This window comes from Oncorhynchus kisutch, linkage group LG18, assembly GCF_002021735.2.
Source record: "Oncorhynchus kisutch isolate 150728-3 linkage group LG18, Okis_V2, whole genome shotgun sequence".
In the NCBI taxonomy this organism is placed as follows: Eukaryota; Metazoa; Chordata; class Actinopteri; order Salmoniformes; family Salmonidae; genus Oncorhynchus; species Oncorhynchus kisutch.
Genome location: NC_034191.2, coordinates 75,986,213 through 76,005,184, shown reverse-complemented (window position 1 = coordinate 76,005,184; position 18,972 = coordinate 75,986,213). Strand labels below are relative to the sequence as shown.

The 18,972-nt window shown below is 42.9% G+C and overlaps 1 protein-coding gene and 1 long non-coding RNA gene across 2 annotated transcripts; one reads left to right on the top strand and one right to left on the bottom strand.

Annotated features, from left to right (window-relative positions):
• Window positions 1-193: 193 nt before the first annotated feature.
• LOC109909781 (uncharacterized) lies at window positions 194-2,572 on the bottom strand. Its single transcript, XR_004204060.1, has 2 exons — window positions 452-2,572; window positions 194-347 (listed from the first exon to the last, which is right to left on the bottom strand). It is a non-coding gene; the product is annotated as an uncharacterized LOC109909781 (long non-coding RNA).
• Window positions 2,573-3,923: 1,351 nt separating this feature from the next.
• LOC109909780 (phosphoenolpyruvate carboxykinase, cytosolic [GTP]) lies at window positions 3,924-18,561 on the top strand. Its single transcript, XM_031796831.1, has 10 exons — window positions 3,924-4,572; window positions 8,569-8,781; window positions 9,190-9,374; window positions 9,832-10,038; window positions 10,238-10,425; window positions 10,914-11,076; window positions 12,560-12,775; window positions 16,616-16,753; window positions 16,992-17,087; window positions 17,523-18,561. The coding sequence occupies exons 1-10, from the start codon at window positions 4,541-4,543 to the stop codon at window positions 17,990-17,992; spliced, it is 1,908 nt and encodes a 635-aa protein (XP_031652691.1). The 5' UTR covers window positions 3,924-4,540; the 3' UTR covers window positions 17,993-18,561.
• Window positions 18,562-18,972: the final 411 nt, after the last annotated feature.

Genomic DNA, 18,972 nt, shown 5'->3' with positions numbered 1-18,972 from the left:
AGCTCTGTATAGAACCCTTTTATATGGTTATTTGATTAAAAACCCAAGGCTTCTTCTTCACTGAACCAAAATTGGTTCCATATAGAACCCTGTATGGTGCCATTTATGAATTATGACTACTACTAATAAATAGTCATATTTTTTTAGCCAAGAATGTAATATAATAAACATTAACAGACCAAATAATACCAGCAATGTTTTGACATTTTATTGTCATTATATGCAAACATAGTTTGGAAATATGCACTGGTGGCCAGGGTGGAAACTGTTTGCTTGAATGATGACCAATCTTGGCACCAACTCTGTGGCTTTATGGAACAGTACAGTAGGGGTTGTGCCTGCTGGGTCTGGAGAACAAGATAAAAGGACCAAAAACATGAGTTCATCTACAGAAATAAAGATACATTGCAAAGCAGACATATAATCATTAGGATTTAGAAGAACAACTTACATAGAGTTGTTGTCAGCAGCAGCCGAAAGAGAGATCCTCTGCCTCTGATGGCTTACTGCCAGACTGAGCAAAACATAGTGTGTCAAAAGCCATGTAATGATTAACTAGCCTATTGAATCACCACGACAAATATATATAAATCATTTAGATAAATACTTCCTCTCAGTCCGCCCACTGCCCATCAAGTGCATTCAACAGAGGTCAACAATAGTCTTGTAATAGCTTCATTAAACATTGTCCCCTCATCTGACTCCACACTGAAATAAAAGTAACAATGAACTAATAGCCATTGTCAGGCTGGGTCTGTAGCTCTATTTGGCATATTCCATAATACAAAATCATGTTTCTTTGTAAGAGCTAGCTTGTAAAGTGGCTAATTAAAGAAGCATAGCTTTGACCTGTCTAGCTTGTTAGCTAGCTAGCTTACAAACAGTGCTCAAATGTTTTATCTATTTAGTCTAGCTATAGTTTATTAAATGACTGACTTCATTTATTCAACCACAGTCCTCTTGCATCCTCATGTTGGAATGGTGGTTGGTTTTTTAATCAGAATGGCAGTTGGTTTTTAATTCAGAATGGCGGTTCAAATTTGAATAGACCAAAAGGTTCTATAGAATCCCCCTTTTTTTTAATGTAAGTTCGTATCAAATCAAATCAAATGTATTTATAAAGCCCTTCTTACATCAGCTGATATCAAAGTGCTGTACAGAAAGCCAGCCTAAAACCCCAAACAGCAAGCAGTAAAGATGTAGAAGCACGGCATATGCTTTTATTTCCTCTTGCTTCTAGCGAGCAGTAAGTTTGCAACAGCACAGATTTGTATGAATTCCTAAGATGTACTAAGCTGGACAACGTGTCTAATATTGAAACAATGGTGGTCATTTATGCTGCTCATGGCAACACTGTGGTGTGATTGCTTGCATCATGAAGGGTGCTTTGACTTGCAGTTGTTCCACTTTCAGCAAAAAAACTCATATTGGATCCAAAGTGATGAAAATATGGTTTAGAGCCACCCAAGCACATTAATAATGGGGCTCTCAGCAACTTCATGATAAATGTAATTGATTTCATTTATCTACTTAAGTAATGTGGTAATGTACATGTTAAATGGGTTCAACATCAGTTTGAAATCAGCCACAATTGATAAGATCCAATTAACTTACTGCAAATCATTCTAATTGTTTTGTCTGATTATTCAAATTATTTAATTGACAATAGTAATCTGAATATTCAGCTGTCAATGAATCATCCACTTGTTCAAGTAATAACCTGTGCAAACCGCAGTAATGAAGTCAGTGGAGATATTCAAACATGATTGCTGTTGGGTGGCAGTAACCAAAAGGTTGCTGGTTCAAATCCTAGACCTGACTTGGTGAAAAAATCTGCCAATGTACCCTTGAGCAAGGCAGTTATCCTTAGCTGCTCCAGGGTAGCTGTCGATAATGGCTGAACCCTAGCCATGACCCCACTCTTTAAAGGTGTCTCAGGGAGAGTGGGATATCCAAATAGGATAACTTTAAGCACCTAATAATATCTATTATATTATATCAGTGTTGCAGACATCCAGCACAGCCAAAAGAACGACTCTAAAATAGCTGTCACAGCAGTAGACATGAGTTATTAATTGAGTGAGTGATTTAAACTTAAGTTGTTTTCCATTTCTGCCTAGTTGCGAAATATACTGACCAAAGGTCTTTTCTCTACGGATGACAGACGATAAAGGGGAAGGGAGCGTCTAGGAGAGAAACATGGTAGCAAAGTTTGCCTGACATATTAATAGTGTTCCATGAAATGGTATTAGTTCAAACTACAAATACAATTCTGAATCGAGTTCATTATTGACGTATTAGTTACGATTATAATAGAACAAGCGTCAAGAGATCTTGTTTGATCCTCAGTCAAATAATTTTCCTTTTGGTTCTAGAACATTTAAACCAACCTAGAACTACGACTCATTATTGCATTGTCTGCCTTCTATTCTTGAATGTGCATTTAAAGATGACATTTCAGTTCCTATCCTGGTTCTGTGACCTGATTTGAGAATGTAAAAAATTAACAACAAAATAAATAAAAAATCAAATCAAACAACCCACATTACTTGGTGTCAAATCAAATCAAACAACCCACATTACTTGGTGTCAAATCAAATTAAACAACCCACATTACTTGGTGTCAAATCAAATCAAACAACCCACATTACTTGGTGTCAAATCAAATCAAACAACCCACATTACTTGGTGTCAAATCAAATCAAACAACCCACATTACTTGGTGTCAAATCAAATCAAACAACCCACATTACTTGGTGTCAAATCAAATCAAACAACCCACATTACTTGGTGTGAGAAGGGTCTGGTTGAGACCTTACTTTTCAGTTGTTCCCTTATCAGTGTACATGTAACCTATGATAGGCCTCTCTCATGGACTCTCAATGTAAGATAACAAGACTAAGTCCACATTCCAACCATGATTTGAGCTTCAAATGCCTTTTTTGTTTGCCAGCAGCAGCATTTCTGAATGTTCTCTTTGATAACCGAGGACTGCATCTGTGGGCGGGGGAGTGAATGCATAAATAGTGCATGGGGTTCTCCATAATATGGCGTCTGATTCTGCTGGCCATAATGATGGATTATAGAAGTTTAACCAGTGGTACTGGGGGCTCATCTTTCTTTGAACTCTGTCTACCCTACTGTCATTATCTCTCTCTCTCACTGTCCACACAACGTCCCCTTTAACTTTTCCTCTCTCTTTCCCTCTCTAACTTGGAAACATTAACAGGAAATCTGCAATTTGCAACCCTCAGACCAGGCTCAGACATTGCATTGCTTGGTAGATTCTGGACAGAACTGGTCAACAGATCAGAAGTTTTTGTCCCATCCACAAATACAGCTCAGGCATCCAACACATTGAATGAAAGTACAATGAAAAAGAGAAAGAACATAGCGGTATCACAGATAGCAAATATCTTTAGATTAATCCCATATACTTTCAGCATAGTATGCTTCATCCTGCTCATAGTTGCCCTTATCAAAATCTAACTAAAGATGCACAGAAGTCATGATAGGTTATGGCATCTGCTCATAACGCAGGTGTCAATCATGATGACATAGTTTCGGGAAATTGTTAGGCCTATTTGTCCTACAGGTAGGCCCATGGCAGTGTGTAATCATTTAGGTAGGTCTACTAGTTTATGTAATAACACGTTTGTTGGATAACCTGCATCGCACCAGCTGGATCAAGAGAATTTACGGAGCCAATATTGTCATTTTGAGATATCCTTCCGCTGTACTATTTTTTTTCAATGACTTTGCATTTATTCTGCTGACTCTGCATGTCCCTTTCGAGCACACACCAAAAGCGGCCAACTATTTCCCTCAACATTGATTCTCCATAGGTTGTACGTGCCTTACATCCACCACCAGTCACCATTGCTGAAGTATATATGAGGGTCACCAGGGCAGGGCGGCTGTTGTGTCTTAGCGGATACAGGAACTTCAGAGCTTGCATCACCCGGTAGAGGCGGTTTGGTTGGCTGTGAAGGAGGCAGGAGCAGGGATAGGATAGTCGTATGAAATGCGCCTCTTAGTTGTTTCATGCTTTATTGAAAGCGTGTAATTTTAACATACAATCAGACACCTCGCGGTCCATTTATTTGTTTTCAGATTGTCCTGTTTTATAACTTTTTTTCTGAACGGTTATAACGAAGATCTAGCTACATCAATAGCCTACTGCTGGATTACTTTACGAAATAAATATACATTTGCGTGTATAAATATATTTATATATGCAATCGGTAGGCTATTCGTTTGCATTAAAGTTATCAACCTAAGCATCATCGTCGACTGCGATGCGCAGAACCTAGATTCAGTCAATGTGTTTGCCTCCGATAAATTGTTACACGTGTTGCAAAGTGCAAAGTTCTTTCATTAGCCTGTACTGGGCAACCTCAGCGGTGCAGTTCTTCTTCATAGACCAATCAGATATGAGTTGTAGTTGGTGCTAAAGGGCACACGACGCTCTTATTCTCTCTCTATATATATATTTTTTTTGACTTTTATATTTCATTACCCCATTTTAGTATTTTACAAGATGTCGTGCCTTTTGCTTGGACTTATCAGAAGGTGAGTATCTTAACATTTTGCCATTTGTAACTCAATTTATACCGAACAAAAATATGAACGCAACATGCAACAATTTCAAATATTTTACTGAGTTACAGTTTATAATAAGAAAATCATAATATTGAAATACATTAATTAGGGCCTAATCTATGGATTTCTAATGATTGGGAATACAGCTATGCAGAATACAGATATGTTGGTCACAGATAAAAATGGGCCTCACAATGGGCCTCATGATCTCTAAATGGTATTTCTGTGCATTCAAATAGCCATTGAAAAATTCAATTGTGGTCTGCGTTTGGATGTACTGCCAAATTCTCTAAAATGTCTTTGGAGGTGGCTTATGGTAGAGAAATGAGCATTCAAATGTGGGAACAGTGCAGTCTGCATGCCAATTGCATATTCCCTCAAATTCTGTGGCATTTTGGTGTTTGACAAACTACACATTTTAGAGTGGCTTTTATTGTCCCCAACACAAGGGGAACCTATATAATAATCATACTGTTGATATGCCACACTTGTCAGATGGATGGATTATCTTGACAAATGAGAAATTTGTGCACAGAATTAGAGAAATATGCTTTTTATGTGTATGGGAAATTTCTGTGATCTTTTATTTCAGCTCATGAAACATGGGACCAACACTTTACATATATATTATATTTTTGTTCAGTGTATTTCCTTATTGACCAACCATGGCAGAGTATAGTGTAGCCTTCTCAGCAACATTATGGTTTTTCAACATTTTAGAAACTGCAATGGTAGCCTAAAGATGGTATTAAATTAGTTTTCATGAATTAGTAATATCCCTATCGTGGATAGGATACTTTACCCAGTTGTTATTGCTATCTCACTCAAGATATTGTATGTCTGTTGGCAGCAATCCTAGGCAAACATCCTTCTTATGATAGAGTATATGTTTATGGCGGCAAACTAACTCAGGGAATACACACACCCTGCCAGATCAGAGAAACATCGTAACCTAATATCAAGGATACATAAACAACAGATTAAATGTCCACAAACTAAGGATTTAAATGTTCCCATTGTAGAATGGAAGGTCCTAATTGAAGAATTTGAGGAAGCACTGAAATGCGAAGCAGTGAGCCATTAATCATCTACATCTTGATGATCAGTTCTGCAATAGTGTCAGACATATAGCACAGCACACACCGAGAACTCTGTGTCTTGGTTTGTGTTAGGCAGATTTGGAAGTGCACAAATCTGACCATCCATATTTCAAAAGCTGTTTGCCTCTGAGATAGAAAATGACTGAAATAATTTTTAAGATCCTGTTATAACAAGTGAGAGAGACAGGACGACCCAAAGAGACATGTCCCTCATTTTGAACCTCTTACGTTCCTCCCTTCACAACTCTTTCTCTAGGCTTTGGTGATGTCACACGGAGACTAAAAAAAGTCAATGTGAGCTGTCTTGAGTGCATCTTGTCTTGACAGTCTGGAGAGGATCTATGTCCATGTGTCTGTGCATTTGTGATTGGTGCATGAGTGTTGATACACAATCAGTTAGGCGTTTTAATGACTTCTGCATGTATATGCATGGTGAATGAATGTATTTCCAGTGTGCATGTGCTACGTGCATTTCTGCTCAGTTCCTGAAAATTCCTTGTGGACCAAGCTATTAACATTCAAAATGGGGGGAGGGGGGGGGGGAGTGTGTGTGTGTGTGGTGCATGGTGATTGGTCTACGTTTTTGTCCTGGTGTAAATGAGACAATGCAAAGCTCAACCGGGACCCAAAGAGAAGGCCACAGGGGTTGAGAAATGATACATTGTTATGGTCATCGTTGTGCTCACATGTTTATCTCTCCCTAAGTCAGGATAACACTGTAGCCTATTCCTGGTTTTACATTCAGTTTCACAGAAATGTCTTTGGGCGCCCCACAATGGGAAAGCAGGGTGCGCTGGTAATTGAATATAGCTTATGTTTTTGGTGAGCTACATTGCAAAATTACACAGGCAGATTTGTACTCTTTAAGTTGAACTGTGCTGCTATGGTACCTGTAGTTGGAGCTGGGACTTCTGCCACACCCTTAAATGGAAATGTATAGAGCTTATACATATGAACTCATGTTACATGTTCAGCACATTCTCTTTCTTTAAAAAAAATAATGTTTTTTTCTTTTCTTGTAATATTGTGCAGCACGTGTATAGATGTTTGCATGACAGAATAAAAGCTCCTGCATTATGCTCAATAGATTTTCAGTGAAGTCTTTTTTTTTTTAAGTGGCCTGAAGCATGGCATTCTACACGGTAACCTTTCTCCTCTCCTGGTTCATTTTTTTGTTTTTGTCTGCTTGCTTGCTCTCTCCCAGTCTGAAGTTTCTCAACACACATCTGGTCGACTGCATGCAGAAATGTGTCACTTATAAGAGACTTCATGAACTGGAGAGGATCTTTTAAGATGATGTATCATCACGTAAAGGGTTACACAGTGTTTGAAATAACACTTGTTCCCTGTGATGTTGGGCAAGAATTGTTCTTGGCAATATGCCATTTTTCCATCCACAACATGTTATCTTCTCAGTTTGCACCTAGGGCACTGGGCAGCCTTTAACCTTTCCTTTAGAAATGGCCGTTATGTACACGTCAAGTTTAATGACACCAACGATGCAGCCAATTGGGGCTGGCGGCGGGCTAGCACTTTTACCAGGTAACAGGGAGCCTAGTGGTTAGAGCGTTGGGCCAGTAACTGAAAGGTTGCTGGATTGAATCCCAGAGCTGGCAAGGTTAAAAAACCTGTCGTTCTGCCCCTGAACAAGGCAGTTTAACCCACTGTTCCCCAGTAGGCCGTCATTGTAAATAAGAATTTGTTCTTAACTGACTTGCCTAGTTAAATAAATCAAAATCTTTCAACTAGTAGAAAAGTGTTATTTTTGAATTTCAAGCCAAATAGTCAATGGATCTATAACCATGAGTTGGAATGTGAGTTCAATTGTAAATCAGCTCCCAGAGCCAAAGAGAGGCCTAATCAGTTCATAGTTCTTAAAATTTGTTTTAAAAAGTTCAATTGAAGAGTGTATCTGAGAACCCATATCGTCATTCTCAGCCTTATTATTGATTCCCCCCCCCCCTTTTTTTTGTGTGAAGCCACCGTGCCTGGTTTTTCTAGTCAGCTAGTCTGATTGCTCACGCATGTTGTAACTGATTGTGTTCTGCCCTTGTTTATGAACACTGCTGTTAACAAACAACAGAAAGCCCCCCCCCCCCTACGTGCCCCTGCCATTATAAAGAGCTCTGAGCTGAAGTCTCAGGTTGCACTGCCCTGGACACAGTTTGCATTAGATTGCCCACTTCCTGCTACTTACTTACATTCTTACTTAGCCTGAGGAAGAGCAGCAAAACCAAACCGCGTAGGAAGATGGCTGCTCTTTCAATGGCCTTTCCTCATGAAAGTCATTTGAGTTTTGAAGGTATGGGATATGTCTCACAGACTTTTAAATCATGAGGAAGGAACATGTATGGATCATGAAATGCTATTGTAGAATATGTTCAGAAGTAACACATTCACAGTGCTTGCCTTTGTTTGGGGGAAACCCTAAAAAGTGCGATCTGAGAAGTGACATTACATTCGTCCATTACCGCTATGCATTATTGATGTGTGGATTATTGACCAGCACTGATAGTAGGACTGTAGTGACACATTGTCCTCTAATCTGCTCTCCATAGAATTGCATCCCTGAAACAATACTGAAGAGGTTGATTGTGTGTCTTGCTACCATTATTTATCTCGCTACCCAGTATTTAAATGTCGCTTGTATTGTTGCCTATTTTGACACCAGATTTAAATTTGATATCCGTTTTGGATATTTGTTTATTTATTTATTTTTAAACTGCACGTTGCTAAATGATGGTAGTATTGCTCCTCTGACAGCTGATATCATGTATATTATGGTACAGAATGTTTTTGAATACAGTTCACCTTCCTGTCAGCCTCTGTAACACACCCACTCTTACCTCCCGGTGTCTTGGTACAGACGGGGTGGAGTGGGGACATCCGTGGGGGTCCGCTCCTTAGCCTCGATCCCCTCCCTGCCTCCAGCGGTGGCTGACTTTGTGAAGAGGGCCGTGGATGAGTGCAAGCCTGCCAATGTGCATGTGGTGACGGGGAGCGCGGAGGAGTCCGCCCACATCCTAGCTGGCCTGGAGAAAGATGGCATGGTGAAGAGGCTACCCAAGTATGAGAACTGGTGAGTGTTGCCGTGGTCCCCTACCTACTCTATCACCGCTGTGATTGGTGGGACTCTGGCTCTCACACTGGTGAGTGTTGCCGTGGTCCCCTACCTACTCCCCTACCTACTCTATCACCGCTGGGATTGGTGGGACTCTGGCTCTCTATGTCAGGAAGCAGTAAGATAGTGAGCGAAGGTAATGTAGAGAAGAATATAATATATTAACTGATTTTTCTGGTTAGTAAAGAATGCTTACGTTGAATATGTACATTATTGGGAGTACTAAGTCTGTCAAACTAACTAATCTGGCTTTTTAATCACTTTTTCCACTGTGGCCCTGAAGCTCATCAAAAGCCTGTTATTCTCACTCTACCATAAAGAATGATAAGAGAATTAATAGTCTGTTTATGGCCTTTATCTCTGCAGCTGGCTGGCACGTACAGACCCCAAGGACGTGGCTCGGGTGGAGAGTAAGACTGTGATCGTCACCAAGAACCAGAGGGACACCATCCCTATCCCCGATGGGGGGGCTAAGAGCCAGCTGGGCAGCTGGATGAGCGAGGGTGACTTCCAGAAGGCCAGACAGGACCGCTTCCCAGGCTGCATGGCAGGTAGTGGACTGTACACAACCCTCCTCTCCTTCTGGACTCTCTGGAGGTTTACACCATCCCGTCTATAGTTTCAGCTGTCCACACTATATAAATAGTCTGTAATGGAGTGTTATTCTTCAGTCAAATTGGGTTCATCACTTTTTTTTTATGCCTATTTTTGCCTACCAGAAAACCGGGCTTAAACCTCAACGTTGAGTCGAGTGTTATAGTGTCATACCACTGGAGTCTAATTAGACAGTGAGAGGGCCAGTAGTCATTAAAAGATCAAATGGTCGAATTTAGGATTAAAATGTAGAGTTAAATAATTATCTGAAAAGGGCCCCAAAAAAATTGGAGACACCAACTCTTTTAATCAGCTAACTGAGACTTGTCTCTAATGAAAAATAATGTCTTATTAAAATAGCCCTTATTACTTATCTTATGTTTTATTTGAATGAACATCCTCATTCTTCCTCAGGTCGAACCATGTACGTGATCCCCTTCAGCATGGGCCCGGTGGGCTCTCCACTGTCTAAGTTTGGCGTGCAGGTGACAGACTCCCCCTACGTGGTGGCCAGTATGGGCATTATGACGCGCATGGGCACCCCCGTCATGGACAAACTGGCACAGGGGGCGGAGTTTGTACGCTGCCAGCACTCCCTCGGTCGACCCCTCCCACTGAAAGGTACCATTTCACAGAGGCCTTCTCTCGATCTGCTGTCACGCATCACATCCCTTACATAACCATACACATCCTGCTTTATGCCATACAGTTGCCTCACTTCATTTCGTCTCTCCATTTACTCTAATTCCATTCACTGCTTCTATATTCATTCATCCCTCCATCACCATTATCCTCCCATGGTCCCCCTCCCCGCTCCCAGCTCCCCTGGTCAACTCGTGGCCGTGTAACCCAGAGAAGGTGCTGATCTCCCACCTGCCAGACACCAGGCAGATCCTGTCGTTCGGCAGTGGCTACGGAGGCAACTCCCTGCTGGGGAAGAAGTGCTTCGCCCTGAGGATTGCCTCGCGCATCGCCAAGGACGAGGGCTGGCTGGCCGAACACATGCTGGTGAGAACGGGGAACTGATAGGGGTGCACTGAATTCCCTTTTTTGGAAGGGTTCCGATAGGAATACTGTACCTTAGACAGGAAAAGCAGACTGGAATATCTGTGCTGACCTGCAATATCAGGAGATGGGTTGCAAGATACAGATCCACAGTCAGTACCTCATACAGTAGCAGGGAGTAGTTAGTTAATCTCTTGTGACGTTCCTACGTTATGGGAGAAACTACTCAGTGCAACACTCTCTGTCTGTCTCTGTCTCTCTGTCTGTCTGTCTCTGTCTGTCTGTCTGTCTGTCTGTCTGTCTGTCTGTCTGTCTGTCTGTCTGTCTGTCTGTCTGTCTGTCTGTCTCTCTGTGTCTCTGTGTCTCTGTCTGTCTCTCTGTCTGTCTCTCTGTCTGTCTCTCTGTCTGTCCTCTCTGTCTGTCTCTCTGTCTGTCTCTCTGTCTGTCTCTGTCTCTCTGTCCTCTCTTTTCTGTCACTCCTCCCCCACCAGATCCTGGGCATCACCAATCCTCAGGGAGTGAAGCGCTACGTGGCGGCGGCATTTCCCAGTGCCTGTGGGAAAACTAACCTGGCCATGATGAAGCCTGCGCTGCCTGGCTGGACTGTGGAGTGTGTAGGAGACGACATCGCCTGGATGAAGTTCGACAGTCAGGGTGAGGGGAGGGATACACACTCAACACACACTGACTATTACAGACTCGACCCGTAACATACTAGTACAGACTCGACCCCTAACATACTAGTGTAGACTCGACCCCTAACATACTAGTGCAGACTCGACCCCTAACATACTAGTACAGACTCGACCCCTAACATACTAGTGCAGACTCGACCCCTAACATACTAGTGCAGACTCGACCCCTAACATACTAGTGCAGACTCGACCCCTAACATACTAGTGCAGACTCGACCCCTAACATACTAGTGCAGACTCGACCCGTAACATACTAGTACAGACTCGACCCATAACATACTAGTGCAGACTCGACCCGTAACATACTAGTGCAGACTCGACCCGTAACATACTAGTGCAGACTCGACCCCTAACATACTAGTGCAGACTCGACCCCTAACATACTAGTGCAGACTCGACCCGCAACATACTAGAGCAGACTCGAGCCCTAACATACTAGTACAGACTCGACCCGTAACATACTAGTACAGACTCGACCCGTAACATACTAGTGCAGACTCGACCCGTAACATACTAGTGCAGACTCGACCCGTAACATACTAGTGCAGACTCGACCCCTAACATACTAGTACAGACTCGACCCCTAACATACTAGTGCAGACTCGACCCGTAACATACTAGTGCAGACTCGACCCGTAACGTATTAGTGCAGACTCGACCCGTAACGTACTAGTACAGACTCGACCCCTAACATACTAGTGCAGACTCGACCCGTAACATACTAGTGCAGACTCGACCCGTAACGTATTAGTGCAGACTCGACCCGTAACGTACTAGTACAGGCTCGACCCCTAACGTACTAGTGCAGGCTCGACCCCTAACATACTAGTGCAGGCTCGACCCGTAACATACTAGTACAGACTCGACCCGTAACATACTAGTACAGACTCGACCCGTAACATACTAGTGCAGGCTCGACCCGTAACATACTAGTGCAGACTCGACCCGTAACATACTAGTGCAGACTCGACCCGTAACATACTAGTACAGACTCGACCCGTAACATACTAGTGCAGACTCGACCCCTAACATACTAGTGCAGACTCGACCCGTAACATACTAGTGCAGACTCGACCCGTAACATACTAGTGCAGACTCGACCCGTAACATACTAGTACAGACTCGACCCGTAACATACTAGTGCAGACTCGACCCCTAACATACTAGTACAGACTCGACCCGTAACATACTAGTACAGACTCGACCCGTAACATACTATTGCAGACTCGACCCCTAACATACTAGTGCAGACTCGACCCCTAACATACTCAAGCTTTGAATTTACTGTCAGGCTATTCATTTCATGGTCAGACATTTTGTACAACCCATTGAAACTATAACCATCAACTCCCTCCTGTTTTAGAGTTCATTGTGCTTCCTTCAGGAAACAAATCCATTACATGCATCTCTGTCACTCACTGTCCTAGTCACTTTGTTCTCAGGTAAACTCAGGGCAATCAACCCAGAGAACGGCTTTTTCGGTGTGGCTCCCGGCACGTCCCTGAAGACCAACCCTCATGCCATGGCGACCATCGCCAAAAATACTGTGTTCACCAATGTGGGTGAGACCAGTGACGGAGGGGTGTGGTGGGAGGGACTGGACCCCCCTGCCGCAGGGGTCTCCCTGACCGACTGGCACGGCAAATCCTGGAAAGCAGGTAGAGTTGACTCACTTGGAGTGCAGTGGGAACCAACCTGAAAGCAGGTAGAGTTGACTCACTGTAGTGCAGTGGGAACCAACCTGAAAGCAGGTAGAGTTGACTCACTGTAGTGCAGTGGGAACCAATCTGAAAGCAGGTAGAGTTGACTCACTGTAGTGCAGTGGGAACCAACCTGAAAGCAGGTAGAGTTGACTCACTGTAGTGCAGTGGGAACCAACCTGAAAGCAGGTAGAGTTGACTCACTGTAGTGCAGTGGGAACCAACCTGAAAGCAGGTAGAGTTGACTCACTGTAGTGCAGTGGGAACCAACCTGAACGCAGGTAGAGTTGACTCACTGTAGTGCAGTGGGAACCAACCTGAAAGCAGGTAGAGTTGACTCACTGTAGTGCAGTGGGAACCAACCTGAAAGCAGGTAGAGTTGACTCACTGTAGTGCAGTGGGAACCAACCTGAAAGCAGGTAGAGTTGACTCACTGTAGTGCAGTGGGAACCAACCTGAAAGCAGGTAGAGTTGACTCACTGTAGTGCAGTGGGAACCAACCTGAAAGCAGGTAGAGTTGACTCACTGTAGTGCAGTGGGAACCAACCTGAAAGCAGGTAGAGTTGACTCACTGTAGTGCAGTGGGAACCAACCTGAAAGCAGGTAGAGTTGACTCACTGTAGTGCAGTGGGAACCAACCTGAAAGCAGGTAGAGTTGACTCACTGTAGTGCAGTGGGAACCAATCTGAAAGCAGGTAGAGTTGACTCACTGTAGTGCAGTGGGAACCAATCTGAAAGCAGGTAGAGTTGACTCACTGTAGTGCAGTGGGAACCAACCTGAAAGCAGGTAGAGTTGACTCACTGTAGTGCAGTGGGAACCAACCTGAAAGCAGGTAGAGTTGACTCACTGTAGTGCAGTGGGAACCAATCTGAAAGCAGGTAGAGTTGACTCACTGTAGTGCAGTGGGAACCAACCTGAAAGCAGGTAGAGTTGCCTCACTGTAGTGCAGTGGGAACCAACCTGAAAGCAGGTAGAGTTGACTCACTGTAGTGCAGTGGGAACCAACCTGAAAGCAGGTAGAGTTGACTCACTGTAGTGCAGTGGGAACCAACCTGAAAGCAGGTAGAGTTGACTCACTGTAGTGCAGTGGGAACCAATCTGAAAGCAGGTAGAGTTGACTCACTGTAGTGCAGTGGGAACCAACCTGAAAGCAGGTAGAGTTGACTCACTGTAGTGCAGTGGGAACCAACCTGAAAGCAGGTAGAGTTGACTCACTGTAGTGCAGTGGGAACCAACCTGAAAGCAGGTAGAGTTGACTCACTGTAGTGCAGTGGGAACCAATCTGAAAGCAGGTAGAGTTGACTCACTGTAGTGCAGTGGGAACCAACCTGAAAGCAGGTAGAGTTGACTCACTGTAGTGCAGTGGGAACCAACCTGAACGCAGGTAGAGTTGACTCACTGTAGTGCAGTGGGAACCAACCTGAAAGCAGGTAGAGTTGACTCACTGTAGTGCAGTGGGAACCAACCTGAAAGCAGGTAGAGTTGACTCACTGTAGTGCAGTGGGAACCAATCTGAAAGCAGGTAGAGTTGACTCACTGTAGTGCAGTGGGAACGACTGTGGTCGTTTTCAATTATTATTTATTTTAGTTTTAATACAAATTAAATATATCTTGGGAGTATTAATTGTATTATAAGCTATTTTACATTACTTTTCACAATGCAAATAGTTTATTATCATAGTAATAATAATAAGCCCTTTAAGCTGGAATCTTTAAATGAAACAATGTTTTGGTAAAAAGCTGAGTGAAGGACCTGGAGAAATGTAACCACTCAAATTCAAAGGAAGAGCTACGTATGCAAGGACTGTCCATCAAATATATGAAAATAATAGTTTTAACCTTGTGTTGAGGCTATACAGTGTTTGTTTACATTTACTTTGTTTACAAACATTGGACAAGTTTCTACTGTATTTTGGGTTTTGATACTCACAGTGCGGCAGGGTAATCTAGTGGTTAGAGCGTTGGACTAGTAACCGGAATGTTGCAAGTTCAAATCCCCGAGCTGACAAGGTACAAATCTGTTGTTCTGCCCCTGAACAGGCAGTTAACCCACTGTTCCCAGGCCGTCATTGAAAATAAGAATTTGTTCTTAACTGACTTGCCTAGTTAAATAAAGGTAAAATAAAAAGTTGAATGTCACGGCCCTGACCGGCTGTGGGGAAAACAACCTGTGGTTACCTAGGTTACCCCGTTGGCTCACAGCAAATACTTGACCCTTTTTAAATGCAGTTTTTTTTATTTGCTTTCTTTTAGTCAATTACAAAACTACATTTAAGAGAAGTACAAGAGGACTTTTTCAACATCACTTGCTCCCGAGCATTCTCACTACTTAGATTAATGTAATATTGACTGTAGGGATTCCTTCATGCCCCTTTTCATGAAGGTGCTAGCAGCCACGTGACTGGAACATTAAGCTAAACAAGACCAACAACACAAACAAACAGACTATACAGCTAGTGAGTGGAGTTACAAATCGACTAAAACAAGTGAAATGATGAAATGTTCCTCACACCCATAGATACGTGTAGCCTACTTGGACATCGGGTCCCCACATTTCCCACGCCGAATAACCTGCAGCCACAGGACTCTTGTCGCAGGCTTCATTTCCCTATGTGGGAGCATTGCCAACCGTAGGTCAGGATCTTTGACCTGCTTACATGTACATTGAACAATGAAGTTGTCTCTTTTACAATGGGGTTCAATGGGAAATAATGTTTGTTTTCCCCAATTTGTGGGTTTAGTCGAGGGAGAATTACATCTTATGACGGGAATATCGAATGAGTATGGGGTATGACAGTTGAACGAAGCTCATGAGGATTATATTCTTCAAGAATTACTGGGTATATATCATTCATTCAACTGGGGCGGCAGGGTAGCCTAGTGGTTACCCTGCCGCCCCAGAGCGTTGGACTAGTAACCGGAAGGTTGCAAGTTCAAATCCCCGAGCTGACAAGGTACAAATCTGTCGTTCTGCCCCTGAACAGGCAGTTAACCCACTGTTCCTAGGCCGTCATTGAAAATAAGAATTTGTTCTTAACTGACTTGCCTAGGTAAATAAAGGTTAAAAAAATAAAAATAAATAAATTAAAAGTCCCAAAATAGATGTACATTCCCTGCTAAAAATGGACTACTGAGAAATTTGATGTAAAAAATATATATATATCTGCGCCTCTGCAAATGGTGGTCCTTGAGCTTTTGGCTGTGATTTGGTGGTCCTTGAGCTTTTGGCTGTGGTTTGGTGGTCCTTGAGCTTTTGGCTGTGATTTGGTGGTCCTTGAGCTTTTGGCTGTGATTTGGTGGTCCTTGAGCTTTTGGCTGTGATTTGGTGGTCCTTGAGCTTTTGGCTGTGATTTGGTGGTCCTTGAGCTTTTGGCTGTGATTGGGTGGTCCTTGAGCTTTTGGCTGTGATTGGGTGGTCCTTGAGCTTTTGGCTGTGATTTAGTGGTCCTTGAGCTTTTGGCTGTGATTTGGTGGTCCCCCGAACCAGAAAGGTTGGGAACCTCTGCTGTAAGTCTTAATAGTGACACCTGGTGACACGGCATGATACTATCTTTTTGTTGTCATTGGTTTGAGAAAGTACTGCATCACTTTTCTACTGCTGTCTCTTTCTAAATCACCACAAAGCATTTATCCATGAATCTCTATTAGTGTTAATTATAATGTAATCATGTTTCTAAGTGATTTATTTACATACAATCAAATCTAAATTTAATATAAATGTTCATGTCCTAATACTATTCATTTCTAACAGTAATAATGTGTTCTAATCATATTCACCCTTTTTCTCTTCCTCACAGGAGACTCTGGCCCGTGTGCTCATCCCAACTCCAGGTTCTGTACCCCGGCGGCCCAGTGCCCCATCATCGACCCCCAGTGGGAGAGTGACGAGGGTGTGCCCATCGATGCCATCATCTTCGGGGGCAGGAGGCCAGAGGGTGAGTGGCCTCTACTGATCCAATGACTAAAACATTGGTTTAGTAGGTCATCTAAGATTGCCACTATATATTTTCATACTAGCATCTAGTGTTGTAGCTAGTGTTGTAAATTATACAGTTTTGGTTAATGTAACGAGAACAAATACAAATGATTCCCTATGATGACTGAATTTACATTCTTATTAAATGTGTCACTTTGGGACACTGTTACACTGTTGCTCTGACCTCTGTTTCCCAGGAGTCCCTCTGGTGTACGAGTCGTTTAACTGGCGCCACGGTGTGTTTGTAGGAGCCTCTATGAGGTCTGAGGCCACAGCAGCTGCTGAGTACAAAGGTACAGTACCTCATTAACCACATTAAAGAGCTTGTCAAAGTTAATTAAATCATTTAATTCATGTTTCTGGCTCCCGAGTGGCAGCGGTCAATGACACTGCATCTCACTGGTGGTTCGAATCCAGGCCGTATCATAACCGGCCATGATTGGGAGTCCCATAGGGCGGTGCACAATTGGCCCAGCGTCATCCTGCTTTGGCCGGTGTAGGCTGTCATTCTAAATAAGAATTTGTTCTAAACTGACTTGCCCAGTTAAATAAAGGTTAAACACAGAACAGTTCTAACATTTAAGTGGATAGGAGCTGTCTATAGAGTAGACAGTAAAAACCTCTAAGGTAAATATCATCTGATATGATGGTATACTGTTGTCCCTGATTCCTCTGTGATAATGTAGAAAACCATGACCTTTTGAATAAAATATTTTTTTTTTCTCCAGGCAAGGTTATCATGCACGACCCCTTCGCCATGCGCCCCTTCTTCGGCTACAATTTCGGTGACTACCTAGCCCACTGGCTGAGCATGGAGACCCGCAAGGGCGCCACCCACCTGCCCAAGATCTTCCATGTCAACTGGTTCCGGAAGGACCCCACGTCGGGCTCTTTCCTCTGGCCAGGTTTTGGTGACAACGCCCGCGTTCTGGAGTGGATCTTCAAGCGCTGCAGCCGTGAGAGGGAGGACGAGGCGGCCAAGAAGAGCATGGTGGGCTGGGTGCCACTGGAGGGAGCCATCAACCTGCAGGGACTGGGCAGCAAGGTGGACATGGGTGCCCTCTTCGACCTGCCCAAGGCCTTCTGGGAGAAGGAGACCCAGGAGCTGAGGGCGTACTTTACCCAGCAGGTGGGAGCCGACCTCCCCCAACAGGTGGAGGGAGAGCTGAAGGCTCTGGAGGACAGGATCAGGAATTGAGAGGTGGAGGGACCAGATGATTCAAAGAGAGAAGAGAGAAAGTATTGACTATTGGACATTATACTACGCTGATGCTGCTATATGGTAGTACTGACAAAAAATGACTAACAAGCTCATTTCAATTTTGTGGAAACTGCTTTGCCTATATGTGGGTAGATGTAAACCAAAGTTTCTAAATTGTAAGAAAATACAATGAGATGATGTGACTGCATCACTGAAGAATGCAGTTCATGCTACCACACACTGTCAGTGGCTATATCAGTAGGTTTTAGGTGATGGAGCAGAATCGGTGTTTAGCAGTACCTTACTGACATTTTGCAAAGAAGTATAAAGGTATTGGATGTTTACAAGCTTTAGCCCAAATAATCTAATCTAATCAGGACAAGCTTAAATATCCATATTCATTTAAACATTTTTAAACAGCATTTTTTGTCACTTTTGTATTGTTTCCAATAAAAATGATTATGAGCTAATGTTTACACATGAGATATGTAACATGTTGGACCAATAAAAATGATTTAATGTGAAGGTTGTTATTACAGTGCAATTAATAAACAACCTCAAATTCAGCCTCAATTGTGTCTGTTGATCAACACCAAACATAACTGACATAACTCCCCAAAATATATAAATTAAAAATTCGTAAGTAATGGTAATATTTCAGATGAATAAAGTTCAGATTCAGTTTAGAGTGATTACTATAATGTTTAGCATATTCATACATTTGACCTTTCTGTTACATGATTTCCAGTGTGCTGTTTGTAACACTAAGGGTTGATGGTCACTAGACTCAATGCTGTATGTTGTGGATTATCAATCAAATGTATTTATAATTCCCTTCTTACATCAGCTGACGACACAAAGTGCTGTACAGAAACCCAGCCTAAAACCCCAAACAGCAAGCAATGCAGGTGTAGAAGCATGGTGGCTAGGAAAAACTCCATAGAAAGGCCAGAACCTAGGAAGAAACCTAGAGGAAC